Source organism: Lissotriton vulgaris, chromosome 6 (genome assembly GCF_964263255.1).
Source record: "Lissotriton vulgaris chromosome 6, aLisVul1.2, whole genome shotgun sequence".
Classification (NCBI taxonomy): Eukaryota; Metazoa; Chordata; class Amphibia; order Caudata; family Salamandridae; genus Lissotriton; species Lissotriton vulgaris.
The window spans coordinates 1,528,277,145-1,528,295,448 of record NC_141694.1 but is presented as its reverse complement, the minus strand read 5'-3'; the positions used below and the strand labels follow the sequence as shown (position 1 = coordinate 1,528,295,448).

At 42.9% G+C, this 18,304-nt stretch overlaps 1 protein-coding gene across 5 annotated transcripts in view; it reads right to left on the bottom strand.

The window, feature by feature from the left end:
* The window catches only part of PLCB4 (phospholipase C beta 4), a 1,177,624-nt gene that overhangs the window by 522,550 nt on the left and 636,770 nt on the right, over positions 1-18,304 (bottom strand). For all 5 annotated transcript variants that reach the window (XM_086927702.1, XM_086927703.1, XM_086927699.1 and 2 more), the window contains 2 exons: positions 9,068-9,148; positions 8,740-8,799 (listed from right to left, as the gene is read on the bottom strand). In XM_086927702.1, the coding sequence (XP_086783828.1) occupies positions 8,740-8,799; positions 9,068-9,148 (141 nt within the window). The remainder of the gene's footprint in view (positions 1-8,739; positions 8,800-9,067; positions 9,149-18,304) is intronic.

Here is an 18,304-nt window from a genome sequence, read left to right as displayed (position 1 = left end):
TTTGTCTCTGTCTGTCCATGTTTTTCTCTGTCTCTGTATCTATCTCTGTCTCTATCTATCTGTGTCTCTATCTGTCTCTGTCTCTATCTGTCTCTATCTATCTCTGTCCGTCTCTATCTGTTGTCTCTATCCGTCTCTATCTCTGTCTGTCTCTACCAGTCTCTGCCTGTCTCTGTCTGCCTCTCTCTGTCTCTGTCTGTCTCTGTCTCTATTTCTAACTGTTTCTGTCTCTCTCTCTGTCTCTATCGCTGTCTCTGCATTTATCTCTGTTTCTGTGTCTATCTGTCTCTGTCTGTCTCTATCTGTCTGTCTTTATCTCCATCTGTCTCTATCTGTTTCAGTCTCTATCTGTCTCCCTTCTCCATCTGTCTCTGTCTGTATCTCTATCTGTCTTTGTCTCTATCTGTCTCTATCTTTCTCTGTCTCTGTTTCTATCTGTCTCTGTCCAAACAGGAAGCTTCCCAAAAGGTCTTTTAAAAGTTAGCTGTGAAAGTGCTTACAGCTGACTTTTAAAGGGCTTTTTGGGAAGCTTTCCAACGGTGCCGTGACGTCACAAGGGCCGGCAGTAAACACAGAAGATGGCAGCAGGAGCATAAGTAGTGAATACCTACTTAATACATATTCACTACGTATGCTCCTGGTGTCATCTTCTGTGTTTACTGCCGGCCTCACTAGAAATGTAGAAACGGCAAGCCTAGGTCCGTGGGCCGCCAATGAAGACCTGCTGGGCCGATGGCGGCCCACGGGCCATACTATGAGTACCACGGATCTAGAATAAATGGTATAGTGGTTAATCGGCATGAGCCAAATGTAAGGGAAGAGTTAGAGATGCAGATTTTAGAGAGCCCTCCGTGGTGCTACGAAAAGGCATAGGTCCTGCAGTACAGTAGTCTTGAACGTCAGAGAGGAGGCCGCAGTCTGATACAATGTATATATCCACAGTAGGAGGGCTTCTGAAGGGTTTGCACCCTTTCTTTCAAAACGATCAACATTCCCTTCATATAACAGGTCGTACTGAGGAAAGCCTATATTAATTTTATTTATTTTTGAAACTTATAAAGTGCGCAAATGCTCAGGGGCGTCTCGGCTATATAGCACCTTCCAAGTTTCACAACGTTTAGAAATGTCTCCCCTCAGTAATTCATGAATGTATATTCGAAAAGGCAATGCATGGGTAACAGCCCTTCCACTCAGACTCAGGCTGCAAACCTAGCAGTATGCACAGGGAGACCACATGATTTATTAGGGTCTGCTAAGGCCCTTTCGAGACATGCAACAGACATCTACTTGGTGCATGGGAAGACCAAGAGTTCACCTGGGCATCCTTATGCATACATGTTTGCAGTCTAAAACTAAGCTATCGCACACCCTTGACATCTCACTCGACTGTTGGGCTTACTTATGTGGTATTGTTGTAAAGTCATCTTGTGCCCTGGGCACCCCCCCCCCCCAACTTTTTGCTGACTGGTCTTGGTGGTGACTGATGCTGACTGACCCTGGGCTCTGCCTAACCAGGTCCAGAGCCAGTGCTATGCTGAAAACACTTAGAATACAGTGAAAACACCTACATACACTATGGTGCACTAAGGGTTGGGGTACCCCTGTGATTGGTATGACGTACCCATATAGCCCTAGTACATATTAGGGCAGGGGGGTGGAAACTACCTTTTAGTCCCTAGTATATAATAAATAGGGTATGGTTGTTTACAGGCCAGCAGCCCTTATTTTTTCACTTAAATGTGTGCACTGTTGAGCCTGAGGTCAATTTAAATGTAGCCCTGTACTGCAGGACTGCTTTTAAAAATTAAATTGTGCCCAAACTCGACTTTTGTGTTTGGGGGACACTCAAAAATGGTTAACCTACAATTTTTGGGCATATTAGGTACCCCCAGGGTCTCCCCTAGGTGTCTCAGGGGTGGGGGGTCAGATATCTATAAGGTGGACCCTTATAAAATGAGTTTTTTTTATGCCCTGGGTAAAGTGAAATTACACATTTTACTCCCCACATTGTGATAAAGTGCTGTCCAAAATCGACTTTGGTAGTAGGAGCACTGTGCAAGGAGGATCTGCAATATTTCTACATATTCAGAACCCCTAAAGTCTCTCCTAGCTATACCAGGGGTAGGGGTCCTGTGGATATAGGCAGAGTACTTATAAAATATCTTTACGGCCCAAGTCGTCTTTCCCATTGCAAAACCCCTGCCACATAGGTTAACATGGCAGAAAGTTATTGACTATTAACTCTTGATAGGAGAAAGCTAAAATTACCATTCAAAGACTTCCCAGAATGGTATTAATAAATCCAAAAATATTATATTGTTGAATTCTCCTAAAAGGTACATACAAGAAGTTATAAGACGTTCTTGTTTGTACGTCCAGATTCAGCCTGCCAGTGCTCTGTCCTGATTGGTCAGAGTTAAGTGGATTAGTCGGCCTCATTAGGAGCCGATGACGCGAACGCGCAGCGGACGTGCGCAGCAGGCGCGCCTAAGGCAAGCCCGCCTGCGTATGTCCGCAACCGACCGTGTCCTAGGGCCAGGGACCCTGCCGGTTTAAACAACGGAAGGTACTGCTACACTACCGAACAGCTTAAGCTTTATAGAGAAATACCTAAGAGCAAGGGCATGTATTCCATGCTACCTGATAACAAGGCCTCACAATGTTCCCGCTGAGGTTTCAAACTATGTACCTCTCCTCAAATACCCAATACCCTACTTGACAAGAAGGAGTTTAAAATGTTTCTACTCAATTGTCACTTCCTCACCAAGCATGCATGAGAAATCCACCTCATGTTAGAAGATGAGAAACCTGATTTCCTATTCCTTATGAAAAAATAATGGTTGAATAAAGAGACGGATTACGCCATAGTACAGGCGCTCCCATCCAACTATGTTATCCAGAGGCTGGATCGAGATGCCGGTCGGGGAGGGGGGATTGCCATTATTCACAAGAGTTAATTCAAAGGCCATATTACTACTAACCCCATACCCCAATGTGAAAGTATTTCCTTCTTGATCAGGGAATCCCATGTAGCCACCTTCTCAGGTATTCTGTTATATCGGCCTGCAGGCCCTCCTAGCCAAATCAGTCAGTCTATGCCAGACATTGTAGCCAACCTCGCTAGTACCCTCCCCAACTTTACTTTATTGAGAGATTTTAACATGCACTTTGACAGCACACAACTTTCTACTACGTCAGAATTAGCTGAAGGAGTAGCGGCATTTCAAATTAAACAAAAAGTAGTCGGCCTAACCCACAGAAACACCACCTGCTGGACCCTATATTTTCTAATGTCCAAAATCATGTGGTCTCTAAACCCATTCCATTGCCATGGTCTGACCACTTCCAACTCACATTTACCTGGGTTGTGCAGGATACGAGTACACTAGCAACAAAAAGCCGACCCGTATCTGGTCAAAACTTCGGTTGGAGCTATGGGTGACTAATTTGGAGAACACCAGACCAGTATCTCACCCAAATCCTATTATTGCAAATTATAATTTTAACAGATGGCTGGAGTCCTCACTAAACACTGTTCTCCCCCAAAAAAGAGACCCACATAAAAACAGGAACCAATAGAAACCCCTGGTACTCTCCCAAACTTCGGAAACTTAAACAAACATGTAAAATAATGGAAAAAATATGGAGAAAGAACTTCTCCGCCGCTAATAAAGCCATATATAGGGATGCCATAAAACTCTACAAATCTGAAATAAAACTCGCCCAAGGTAGTTATTACCAAGACAGAATCACATTGGCCGCAAACTCCCCTCGGGAAATCTTCCATATGGCAAAAACACTCCTAACCCTCCCTGTTCCCCCCAAACTCAGATAATGCCCTACGTAGGTGTAACCAGATAGCAGAATTTTTCTCTCCCAAGATACAAACTATCTATACGTCCTTTTCTCAGGAAACAGACCTACAAATGATACCACCAACAGACTCAATGAAGGAACAGGACATGTTGGAGGAATTCCCTCCCCCCCCCCTTAGTCCAAGCCTCCTTGGAAAATATTCTAAATCACCTCAAATCTGGCTCTCCTATAGATCCAGCCCTCCCCTCCCACCCCCCCACCTTAAATAAGATTATTGAGACCATCTCTCCGGTCGTAATGGATCTGATCAATGCCTCTCTTTTGACGGGAACTGTGCCCCCGCTTTGGAAACAGGCGATAGTCAAAGCCCTTTTAATAAAAAACAGCTTGGACCCAGAAGACTGGGATAACTATCGACCGATATCTCTGTTGCCAGGCATGAGTAAAATTGCTGAGAAGCATGTAAATTCAGCCCTCTCTGTATTCCTGGAAAGGAACAACCCATTCCATCCCTCACAGACAGGATTCAGATCACAGCAAGGTGGAGGAGACTAGAAAAATCATTGATGGAGGAGGCTGCGCAGCACTGATTCTGTTGGACCTGAGCGCAGCCTTCAACACAGTGAACCACTCTCTGCTAATTATCAGAGTCAAGGATGCAGGAGTGACTGGAATAGCACTGAAATGGCTGCAGTCCTTCTTGGAAAACGGACTCTTCTCAGTCTTCGAGGATGAAACCTCCTCAAAACAACTGCCAATCACATGTGGAGCTCCCCGGGGATCTGCACTGAGTCCCACTCTATTTAATATTTATATGAGCTCCCTGGCAGAAATAGTTACCCCGTTTGAAGTTCAGATTATCACCTACGCTGACGACACTCAATTGGTCGTCTCCCTTAATAAAAATGACAATTCTGAACCAGGCCTCATCACCTGTCTAGGCTAAGTCTCCAGATGGATGGATAGCTCATATCTTAAGCTCAATGGGGCAAAGACTGAGCTGATGCCCCTTAGCAATTCCGCCCCTTTCAATATAGATCCACTCTGGCCTAACTCTTTGGGGCCTCCTCCTGCCCCGAAAAAGCACATTAAGAGCCTGGGGGTTTGGCTTGATTGTAATTCTGACTTCAAGGATCAAGCCTAGAAAGTAGCAGGCAGCTGCTAGGGTCTATTGAGGATAAATTAGGAAGATCCTCCCTCTTCTCCCTTTCACAGCCTGAAGACTGCTAGTTCAAGCTCTGATTTTGTCACGGCTTGACTACCAATGTGCTATACTTAGGAGCTCCTCACTCCATGACCAAAACATTGCAGACAGTACAAAACTGTGCAGCCTGTCTGCTCCGGAACATCCCTAAACGTCTCCCAGCCAAACCTGCCCTGATCTCTTTGCACTGGCTCCCAATTTAGGAGAGAATCCAGTTTAAGGCCATGTGCATTGCACATAAAGCACTTTAGGGTGAAGGATCCTCAAAGATTTGTTCTATGATCCACCCATACCAGCCTAATAGAGCTTTGAGATCCGAAAGGAAACATCTGGTGACAGTCCCAAAAATTAAACGGGATAGAAGTGGAGGCCGTCTTTTCTCATATAATGTGGCTAAGACATGGAACCGCCTCCCACTCTATATCCGTTCACAATCAAACTACTTGAATTTTCACAAGCAACTGAAAACTCTCCTTTTTCCTTGATATTTTTGGAACCGGTATAGGCACTACTATTAGCGCTGGGATGCCATCGGGTAACCAGTAGCTTTACAAGTGTTAACTTATTCATTCATTCTTTGAAGAAATGAGAAAGAGCCCCTGGGGTTGACCAGCTCTGCTGGGAGGGCAGTGTCCTGTTGCACAGGAATGACAGACAGCGGGAGGAGTTGTAATCCATGGAATTCAAGGGAAGGGGAGGACCCCAGTGTCATTTACAACTTTACCCTTGTGGACCCCAGCCAGATGTTAGGATTAAGGAAGGAATGAGCAGATGCAAGGGGGAGAGACTATGGAGAGTAGCCATCCTAGGGGTGTGTTTAGCCAGCTCTTCTCTCCCTGCTGGAAAATCAGCCATTATGAATTTGAAAGAATTGGTGCACTCTGGGACAAAACAGTGCCACACTCTGCAGGAAGTGGTCAGACCGTTGGGTGGTAATCTGCAGCCCATTGGACAGTAGTGACCTTCTGCTTGATCCAGAGAAGTTGGAATAAGTATCTGAGAAGGGCAGAGCCCCTCAGATCTGCTGCTTGAAAGCTAAGAAAGGAAGACAAGCCATGCTGCGAAGTTTGGTGTGCATTTCCTAAGGCCTGCACTCTGAAGATTGCACCTTCTGCACCATTTAAACTACAGCTTGTGGAGGACCTGGAACATCACCACCAAGGATCCTCAACCTGAAGAACTACCAGTGGATTTGTAATGGTTTTGTCCAAGTGGATTGTGGGAACTGAAGTCCTCAACTTTCAAGGACCATATTGGAACTTACAGACCCTTGGAGTGAGTTTGAGATACTTTGGGACCCTTTGGGGAACTTCAGGAAGAAATTCAAGAAGTTTGGAGAACTTTATAGCAAGTTCGGAAAAAAGCTCCATAAGGGGACCGCCTCAACCTGGCAAGCCAAGACGCCTGCCTTCAACTGCGAGCCGGCCTGCCGTCCTGGTTCGTCCCGCTGAAAAGCTCCGTAGCTCCTACTTCCAGAGTTTGACCGGGAGTAGGTGAATTTCGAAGCCGGCGCACCACACCTAATCCGCTTGGTGAAGAGCATCGAGGGACCCCGCAAAGAAAAGCTCCAGAAAAGTTTCTATGTCTGAAGGTAAAAACTGTGACCGGGACCTACCGCAAGTGGTAGCCGAGCAGGGCCCCATCGCGGTCGGTCTGAAACTTGGACCAGGTCTATCACGACCAGATGTCCTGATAGGGTGCTATAGGTTTCTATGTGCTAGAAATTGCTAAATCTTCGGAAATTCATATCTCCAGTTCCCTACATTGGACTTTTGTCGTTTTGGTGTAATTTTAAAGATACAAAGATTTCCTATTTTAATTAATTGGTGTTGGATTTTTATTATACATTGTGTCTTAATTATTTACTGAATTGGTGTTTGGGCCATATGTATCAAGCCGTTTTTGATTCGCAAAGGCCGAAATTCGCAGAATTTCGGCCTTTGCGATTCGCAAACGGCCTTTTTGCATTTTTTCCAATGTATCAAATAATCGCAATTTAAGGAATCGCAATAATTTGCGATTCCTTATTTTGCCATAGCATTTAAGGAATCGCAAATTTTGCGATTCCTTAAATGATATTTATGATACATTTTTGAAGTGCGAATTTGTGTTAAGGAATCGCAATTTACCACCAACTTGTAGTTGGTGGTAATTTGCGATTTCTTATAATAATGCCCTATTTGGCATTTGTGAGGGTGGTATGTGATACACACATGCCCATAGGGCATGTATGTGTGCCACATGCACACACATGTAGATTTCAGGGGTGCAGCAGGGTGTCTTTGAGACACCCCTGCACCCTTGTAATAATTCTCAAATTGCGATTAGCAAATTGCAAATTCGCAATTTGAGAATTATTGCACCATCATTCCTATGGGCCTCCTGGCCCATAGGAATGCATTGGAAATCATTCTTTATTTGCGATTTCGCAAATTGCGAATTCGCAAATAAAGAATGATAAGGAATCGCTAAAAAATAGCGATTTTGTACATACATGCTGTTTTGCGATTTCTAAATAGCGATTCACAAAAAATTGCTATTTAGAAATCGCAAAACGATATCTTGATACATCCGGCCCTATGGGCCATATGTATCAAGCCGTTTTTGAATCGCAAAGGCCGAAATTCGCAGAATTTTGGCCTTTGCGATTCGCAAACGGCCTTTTTGCATTTTTTCCAATGTATCAAATAATCGCAATTTAAGGAATCGCAATAATTTGCGATTCCTTATTTTGCCATAGCATTTAAGGAATCGCAAATTTTGCGATTCCTTAAATGATATCCATGATACATTTTCGAAGTGCGAATTTGTGTTAAGGAATCGCAATTTACCACCAACTTGTAGTTGGTGGTAATTTGCGATTTCTTATAATAATGCCCTATTTGGCATTTGTGAGGGTGGTATGTGACACACACATGCCCATAGGGCATGTATGTGTGCCACATGCACACACATGTAGATTTCAGGGGTGCAGCAGGGTGTCTTTGAGACACCCCTGCACCCTTGTAATAATTCTCAAATTGGGATTAGCAAATTGCAAATTCGCAATTTGAGAATTATTTCACCATCATTCCTATGGGCCTCCTGGCCCATAGGAATGCATTGGAAATCATTCTTTATTTGCGATTTCGCAAATTGCAAATTCGCAAATAAAGAATGATAAGGAATCGCTAAAAAATAGCGATTTTGTACATACATACTGTTTTGCGATTTCTAAATAGCGATTCGCAAAATATCGCTATTTAGAAATCGCAAAACAATATCTTGATACATCCGGCCCTAAATGCTTTACATACCTGTATTTGAAGTTAAGCCTGCCTGCTCGCAGCCAAGCTACCAAGGGTTGAGCATAGGAATAATTTTCTAAGACCTGTTCTGAGGCCTATACAGTGTTAGTGGCCTTATTGGCAGTGGCAGATATACATTTGCCCCTACTAATAATCCACTTTCCAACAGGTATCTAGGGCAAGGTAGAAACCCCCAGGTGCAATTTATTTTTCTTTGAACACCTTTCTTTAGACTTAAACAACATGTAATACGTAATGTTTAATCGCCATACCAAAACATTAACTCCGAACTTTCCACAGTTGTGCTAATAAGAAGTCTCACACAGCTGTACAAGTCTGTACATGATGTTCTTCCAAGGAGCTCCTGTCTAGATATTATCCCTAGTTCCTGCTTACCCGTCAAACGACTCTAAATGAGCACACGCCGCTTACCTTTGGTACAGCTGGAAACCGGATGCTGTTGATCAGGGAGCATTCTAAGACCTGCCCTTCCTGGAAAGAAAAAAAGAAAAGAATGAAGGACATGGCCCAAAGCGGAAGTGACTTTAAATTTAAATTAAAATAGAAATTGCAAAATGTATTTATGACTTCATGAACGTGCTTGAGCACCATTTTGTTTTTGCCCCCTATGCACAGATATGATAATATCCCGCTTCTCTAATGTACTGTAAAGACAGGGTTGTTGACCTTATCATAAATTGGTAGCAGTAAATAAATAAAAGCCCGAAGTAAAGCACATCTGGGTTATATGATGTCATACCTTCCCTTCACTTTTCCACGTCAGGAAGAAGCCAAACTCGTCCACCCTAAAAAGGCAGTTAGGTTCAAAGGCAGAGGACTCCTGATGAAAGAAAGAAATAATCAAATATAAGCGATCTGTGAGCAAATATCGCCCCAATACTCCCTAGCATGTTTTTTTCTGCCTACATCAAATATAAATAGCACTTAAAATATTAACATACAAGAAAAGAAAAACAGCTTTGATTTGATGTCAAAGAAAAATGTAAATATTTTTAGTACGAAAGGCACATGTGACTCCATGCACAGACAAAGGAGAAAATCTATGAAATGAAAACCTATTTCTATAATTGGTTTAGGTAATCCATTTTTGAAATTCATAAAATGGATAAAGTGCGCCATAAAAAAATCTACAATTTTTTTTTTCCAGGTGCATTCCCTAACCTTATGCTTGCAGATTGTCCACATGTAAACAGACCTGTCAACCTTGAAAACATTTTTACAGTGTGAGAGCAGCAAGAGGTGCCTTGAAAGTGCAGGCCTGAGAGAGGGGACTAAGGATTGGAGCACAACACTAACCTTCCAACACCATCTAGGACCTTGGAGGGGAGGAAGCAAGGAGAGGCAGGACTTACAGTCTAGAATAGCTTGAATAAAAGTACTAGCCTCCTCCAAAGCTTTTGACACTTACGCCCAAGTGAAAAGGAGGTTGCAAAACCCCTGATGAAAATCAGCAAAGCAAGGCCTCCACGCATATACTGGAACCTCAGTCTGTGCAAGGATTTCCAACTTAACCGGAATGGGAGACACAGGGGCAGATTTACAATAACTGGGGCATCCCTGCATATCAGCAGGGATTCACCAGTTATTGTGCGTCACGGCTCCGCCTCCATGGGGCAGCATCTGCTGCCGTAAAGGCGGCATTGCTGGAGTTGCGTCGCAAGCGCGATGCAGTTCCAGCAAGGCTCGGGGTGCCCTATGCTGCAAATGCTGCGTCAATCCTTACGCCTGCTACAAGCAGGCGCAGGGTTTTTACGCAGCATGGCCTTAAAAGTGGCTGAGTGAAATCCTGTAGATTTCACTCAGCCACTTTTAGGAGGCGTTCCTGCGCCAGAACGCCCCCCCCAGTGCTGGAACGCCTACATGAGGCGCAGGGCCTTTCAACGTGATGCATCTCCCAGATGCGTCACATTGTAAATACCCCGTAGCATGGCGCTGGCTTTGCCCTGCCGCTGCGTCACAAAAGTGATGCAACAGCGGCGTAAAAGAGGCAGAAGGGGCTTGTAAATCTGCCCCTAAGAGAATAGAGTCGATATTGTGTAACACATGCTGAAATTGTGTGAGTTGACAGGGCTAAAACAAGTTGCTGGTTTAGAGCAGTGGAAATGTAAGTCGTCTCAAGTCGACTTTTTTTGTATGATGCAAGGATATCGTTTTTGCTTTGTGGAGAAATCCCTTTACCTGCATCAGGGCACTTTGCAAAGTGGTTGCAGAATAACTTAGACATTTTTTACACTCACATTTAAGTCTTCAAGAGACTAGGAAACACCCCTTTCAATGTTTGTGCGTATCCACAGAATTATGACTTTGTAGGAGTGCCTATCATTCTTAAAACCGACGTTTCACTCTGTTCTGGGAAATCTAGCTTCTGCAACCCTTTCTAATCTTACAACTGTAGAAAATCTGGCCACCTGGTGTGTTTTTTGCAGTCTGAAGGGCAATTTGTGTTCACAAATATCTGCAGCTCCTGTTTCTGAGAACTGGGATTATTCAAGCTTCTGTTATGCCTACAAAATGTTTGCGCCTTGAAAGTTTGATCCATTTGACATTTACTTCACTAAATGATAAATTACCCCCTGCCATACATTATAAAGATATTGCAAGTAACGGGGGCGTTCCATGACCATATACAGGAACAAGGTTGAAGGCTGGGTTCCTTTATAAGGTTTAGGAATTTCAAGGTGCCTTGCAATTTCCTTATCATGCACAGCTGGGGTTACTTTATTCCTTATAATACAAGGGCATACCACCACATTTCCCACAAACTACTTAAACCCATAGGGCCTTATTTATGAAGGCCTTGCGCCGCCGGTGCGGCACTTTTAAAATGGGAAAAAGTGACGCACCGGCGGCGCAAGGCCTTCATAAATAAGGCCCTTAGTTTCGAGCTCTTTTTATATGAAAGAGAGGATATGTTTGCAAGCATGAAGAATAAAAATAGAATCTCTAATGCAAAAGTAAACACGTCAATAGAAGCTGTTAGATAATTGCTGCAAAATGATGCTATAATTGTTCAGTTTATTTGAAAAGAGGAGCAGTAGCTCGGAACGTGTAGAACATACAGAAAGTTTCTAACTTTTCTATAAGCACCTGAGGTATGCACAAATAAACGTGTTTCCATAAATATCTCTTTCCTCTTGCCAATGTACAGTTAGAAAAACAGAGCCAAGGAAAGAAAAGCAACATTTCGAAACAGCTGCTTTAACTATGCTGAGTGACCTGACCTTTCTTTCACCTTTGGCTGCTGTCTCTGGCACTAGGCATTGTGATGTCAGAACTCAATTGTAATAAGTTATTAGACTTGAGTCCTGCTGTCATTTCTTTATAATCCGTAACAGTGTGTGTTACACATCGATAATTACATGTAGAATTATTGATGGGTAAGAGTGAATTACGGGTATGTTTTTCACCGAGGAGTTCTGAGTGAGTGAAAGACATCCCAGTAATTCCCTTTTCACTCATCTATAACTTTATGTTATGTATGGCCCCACAAATCACATGCCCCTGCTTTCAACTGCTATGCAGGGGTAGAGGACTAATGAGATAGCCATACATAATACGGCCTCTCCTTCCTGATCCAAATAATTTTAAAAAACGTAACTCCTGTCACCCACCTCACCTCTCTCTGGGGCATATTACCAAGCAATAGCGATAATTATCGTTATCGCTATTGCTTGGTTAGAGAAAAAAATTTACCGCTGAGCTGCGGCGATTTTTACCGCAAATAAACCTTGGTATTACCAAGGTTTATCGCAAATGCGATAAAAATCGCCGCAATGCATGAATATCGCTGAAAAGTCAGCGATATTCATGCATTACCGAGTAAATGCTCTTAGCCATGTTATCCACCTCCCATTGGATAACATGGCTAAGAACTGCTCAGGGCAGGTGTTAGCTTTTGGAGATATTCGTGCTTAGCGCGAATATCTCCAAAAGTTGGTAATAGGAGATAGCGATGTTAGTGACTGTTTTCAGTTGCTAACATCTTGGCACGCCCACTTTGCATGTCATTAGTGATAAATATCACTGACATGCAAAGTGGGGCCCAAGATGGTCGCTATCTCCTACTAGCTGTCGCTAACTGGTGTTAGCGACAGCTAGGTAATAGGGAGATAATTTTATCTCCGCTTTCTTGGCTTTTAAAGCCAAAAAAGCGGAGATAAACCCCCTTGATAATATGCCCCTCTGTGCCTTCCCTTCCCTGACTCTCAGAGGCTGTTCTCCCTGCATTCCAGGACTGCTCAGACAGACTCTCACAGAGCCAAGCCAGAGCGGCCTGGAATGTTTTTATGAGGTAGCAACAGTGAGATATAAGATCTGTTACCCAGTGTTGCATCACATCAGTGAATGATCAGATTTAAAATCTGACATTCACACTAATGGCTCTCAGTGAGAGCCGCACATAACAAAGAAACTAGAGACAGTTTTTACTGCAGGGTTTGCAGAGTCCCTTGCAATACTTTAAAGTTCTGCAAGATTTTTGCAGGCGGATGCCCGCTGCTCCGTAGTGGTGGCCTTTATCTCTCATGTTTGAAGCACAGACAAGCAGCAAAACCTGATAATGAACACAAATTACTGCAGAATTATGTGTCTAAATTACAGGGCTTGCCTAACCACATCCCGAGAACATAGGTATGGAAGGCACTTGACTGAAATAGATCTGACAATAGAAATGGTGTTTTGAACAAAAGGCTTAGCCAGCACCATTTGAAATACCAGAGGTGTTTGAAGCTAGCACTTTGAAATGCAATACAATGCAAAGTACTCGAAATACCCTTCGGTTGAGGGATGCTTAAAGTCCATTCCACGCAACAGATGTGGTGTTCCTGCTCCCCAGGCATAACAATAGACTGTTGCACAACCACAGCATTTGATAACCGGGTCTCTGGCACTATCCCTGGCAAAGACCCAAAAGAATAGGGCCCTGATTGCAAGTTTGGCGGTTAATTACGTCCCGTGCGTAAACAGGAGGAATTATGAGTTTGGTTTTATTTAACGCATCCGATACGTATCGGATGTGTTCAATAACCCAACATTCGTTACATTAAAAATTTAACAGGGGAAATCTGTAAGGTATTTACCATACCATGTAGATTTTGATGTGATAAACACCAACATCCGCATGTTATTCCCCAATAACCTATAATAGGTGCCATTTATTTATTTATTTATTTATTTATGCAATTTGTTAAGCGCACAAATACACTTGAGTGTCTCGGCTATTTATCGCACCGATAAATAACAAAGCCCAGGGTTTTGTTATTTACCAGGTGCAATAAATAGCAGCTTTACTTGTCTTATGCCTTTGCCTGCCCTTCTGGCTGCATCTGTTAGAGACCAGATGCAATCATGTGTTGTTGATGGGTTAAAAAATCTATTACCATTACTGCTCGACCTATTACTATTTGACCTTAGTGGTACAGAACCTGACTGGCACCTAGGCATAATTGTGAAGCTTTGGAAAAATAGCGCAAGAAGAACATAAAATAAAACCTATAAAGCTCAGAATTTTGGCACAGGCGTAAAATACGCTGGGCGCACCTAATTAAGCCACTCCTTCTTTGGAGCCAACTGATCAAGAAAACAAAAAAAAGTTGAAATATCTTGGGGTAAACTTCCCAGACACTTTAAGCTGCACATCCCACACGGAAGAGGTTTCTACTAAAGCAGATGGCATTGCCACAGGAGTTCTGCATATTGCTACTCAGTTGTGGGAACCTGTCCACATACACAAAACCATGTTCACCGGGTAAAAGCAAGAAGTACCTTATGGTATTGAATTGACATCTGGTGCCAATGCATCAAAACTCTCAAAATAGTGAGACTTCAAGGCCATTTAAGGCCTTTTTTTGAAGCAAAAAAAAAATGGGCATCTCCCAATCTACCAATTCTGACACATTAGTAGCTCATCAGGCTGCTCATCAATCTAGGAAAGAGACTCCAATGTGCAGTTAAGAGAACATTCAGCAAGACCAGTCAGATGCACCACCCAATGGCATTAAGTAGCAGGACCAAATTGGCCGTAGCAGGTACCAGGTGTTTTCCCGATGGGCCATAAGGGTGGAGGCTGGTTTTGGAGCGGGGGAGGGGGGTGGGGGGATGCGTTTTTGTTTCCGGAGGTCGATTTTGCAGCCCGGGGACGGTCCGACATAATTGGCAAGGCTGGTTTTCAAGCTGAATGAATGTTGAACTATTTTTTGATGGCTGAGGGTATCTTGTTAAAAAGTACATTCCATAGCAGATGAAATATGAACGTAAAACTCTTATTTTCATTTGAGCACGTCTGCAGGAAGTGCTGGAGGTTTTATTGAATGAGTGTAGGGAGCATGCAAGGATGAGAGATTGCAGTTCATTGTAGAGGTACAGATAACTCTTGCCATGAATAGGTTTATAGTTGAGGCAATGGGTGGTAAATTTGATCTGACAGTGGCATGATTCAGTGCAGCGAATTCATGATGTCTGACATTTCCAGACTTTTCCTGTCCATCTCCACAATACCCTACATGATGCTCCTAGCGAGAAAGTGCATCAATAGAAATGGTATCAGAGGGGCTGCCCTAAACCCAGCCGTTTCCTCTGACACCAATTCCACCGGTGTCAATGTCTCTGATGGGACCGCTGATGGCTCCCCAATTTTGGAAATGCCACCCTTCCCACATCCTAAATGAGGCTGGGAAATAAAGCAGAGTGCAGAGAGGACCCACAGCTTTTTTTAGCAGAAGTCCCTTTATCGCCTTCCTATAAATGATCCTTCAAGTGTTCACCCCTTCATTTTTAGAGCAGCAATTCTGTTTCAAGCTACCTGCAAATACAGAACATCAGTCAAGCAGCTTTACAAAGTATGTCTGCGTTGCGACTGACTGAACAAAAGTTCCAGAGTCACTAGCAGCACCGTGGGGTTCAGGAAGAACAAATACCTGTCCTGGAAGGCTGGACTTCAAGAGAAGCATGGACCTGCCCATACAGACTTTGCAGTCCTGGAGGTTCATGCTTAGTTGATTTGCTCTATCTCTAGATTTTTCTGTGAAGGCAGCGGGGCATATTACCAAGCAATAGCGATAATTATCGCTATTGCTTGGTTAGAGACAAACATTTACCGCTGAGCAGCGGCGATTTTTATCGCAGATGAACCTTGGTATTACCAAGGTTTGTCGCAAATGCGATAAAAATCGGCCGCAATGCATGAATATCGCTGAAAAGTCAGCGATATTCATGCATTACCGAGCTAATGCTCTTAGCCATGTTATCCACCTCCCATTGGATAACATGGCTAAGAACTGCTCAGGGCAGGTGTTAGCTTTTGGAGATATTCGCGCTGCAAAGTGGGGCCCAAGATGGTCGCTATCTCCTACTAGCTGTCGCTAACTGGTGTTAGCGTCAGCTAGGTAATAGGGAGATAATTTTATCTACGCTTTCTTGGCTTTTAAAGCCAAAAAAGCGGAGATAAACCCCCTTGATAATATGCCCCAGCATTCCTTACCCGTCTAAACTATTTTGTCAAACTGACCAGTCACCTAGAGGCCCTGCCCAACACGTAAACTGTGTCCTGCTATTGGCTCTTGTGCTACAACGAAGACATTTTCCCTAACATTTTTCTATATCTATTTACTACCCATTCCCATTTAAGTACCTGAATACTGCTGTCCTGATCCTAAATCCCTACTCAATACCTGCTTACCATTTTTATCCAAGCAGAACATTATTGATTTATTTATAATCAATAGTAGTTGCAAATTTTTCATTTCTATTAAGTTAATTATTACCTTTGCATGGGCATTATGGTATATATGCCAAGCTGCCAGGGGAAGAGTCAATTGTACCTTGGAGAGGTACTCACTCACCTGTGTGGCTAACAAGCTTATGTTGAAGACTCTGAAACGTTGCCATATTGCATTAAATCCTTCACATTCTCTTCCACCTCTACCAGGGCAGTAACCGACTGAAACTAGTGAATCAATGTTGGAATTTGCAGGAGACTACATTCACCGACCTATGTTTTACTGCTTTAGCCATTGGTTGTTGGGAGATGTTCATAATGGACATCTTAACAATAGAAAGTCCTGGGTAACATAATTGTTTGGATCCATATGATTTGATGGATGGACCCTTACAAGAAACACATTTTAGATAGGATATAAAGATGAGAGTGAACAACCTTCATTTCTTCTATTGCATGTGATTCAAATGAAAGTTCAGAGCCATATATGACACCCAAGGTTCCTTTTATTTTGCAGGTTAGGTCAAAAAAGATTAGTGGCCAAATTGAGCAGCGCTAACTGTCAAAATCTCAGTTTTGGCAGTATTTAGGCAATGTTATTGGATATTCAGGATTTTATGGTACTAAGCAAGGTGAAATATTTCTAGTTTCAGCACAATCCTTGAGGTTATCCACAACTATCTGGGTGTCATCAGCATACATTTCATACAGCAGACTATGGGTCACAAGTATCCATGTCAAAAGAACTATCTAATTATTAAATAGGAGTGAATACAAACCTCTGACAAACTCCAAACCCCAGAGACCTATCCATAGACGTAAACTGATCCAGGAAGACATTCTGCTATCAATCAATAAAAATTAATTAACTGGCCCATTCAAGAGCCCACCCCACAGTCTCTAAACTACTGTATCAAAAGCTGCAGACTGATCAACACCAAACACTGTTGTTTGGGTGCTTATTTGTTTGGGCATGAAACCTGACTGGAATCAGAAAACAATAAATTACCTTAAAAGTAGAGTTGGGACAAGACTATAGAATCTATTTTCATTTTTGTTTTTAAATACCAAAGTAAAAATTGGCATATCATTTCCTGGAGTGCACTTTTCCAGGCCTAGTTTGTTCATCAAGAGAGTTGCAATGGCTCATTCCAAAGACTCTGGGCATATATTTTTCTGTGTAAGAAATAATGAATTACCATAAATATATCCTCAGCAAGTACTACAATATGTTGCTTGTCCAGAAAGCACATCCAATTTGGATACTTTTCACTATCCACATTCTACATTCCATTGAAACTTCAGCATGCACAGCACATTCAACACTTACCTAAAAACATCATGCTTAGCACTGACCTCAAATCCAACTTGCCAATAGCATTCCACTTCCTCCTCGGCTACAGATCCAAACAGAAGTCTTTCCAACTGCATTACACTGAACAACTTTGCTAGCATTATTTAGTATCTCAAACCTAGTAACAATTGGGATGCATGATTTCTCCTTTACCATGATCCACTGCTGCTACGCAGCAGCTCTCACCCCATTTCTTGGCATTGTCAGTAAGCCAAAATCAAAATGGACTTCCCACTCAAAAAATAAAACTGGTCACACCTCCTATTCAAGGAAAAATGTTATCACAAAATGTATCTATTCCTCTCTAGGCGTGAATACACGCAAAGAACCAAGTATATTAAGCAGGCTTCCTACCCTACTGTAGCCCCAACAAAACCAGTCTCCTAACACTCCTCTCTACCATACGTGGCACAGTTGCCCACCAGCATCATATGTCTGTGTAATCGCTTTGCATGAAAAAGTTGGAAAAATGCTGCAGCGCTTCTTCTTTTCCCTCGCTAAATGACACTAATGTATCTGAATATAACACTCAAGATCCCAACTCCCATAAACTAGAGGACATGCCAAGGTTCCAGCCTATCTGTTGTGGCTTTCAACATGGAGTGCCTAGGGGCCCTATTTGAGAGCACCGAGTATCAATTTATCACCATGGTGACAGCAACCATGTCGACCTCAAAGAGTCAGCAATGCAGGACATCCAACTGCAAAATCCTAAAATTGCTTTCTTGAGATAAGGATTTCAGTACTCTACTTAAAACTGAACCCCACCAAAGGAGAATTCTCTTCTTTTCCAACAACAAATGCTACCACAACATTCAACTACATGATACTAGAAGGATTTAGTAACAAATCAAGTCTCAGTATAGAGTCATTAGTCTTGGACTTCAACTTCCAACTATCTTCCTAGA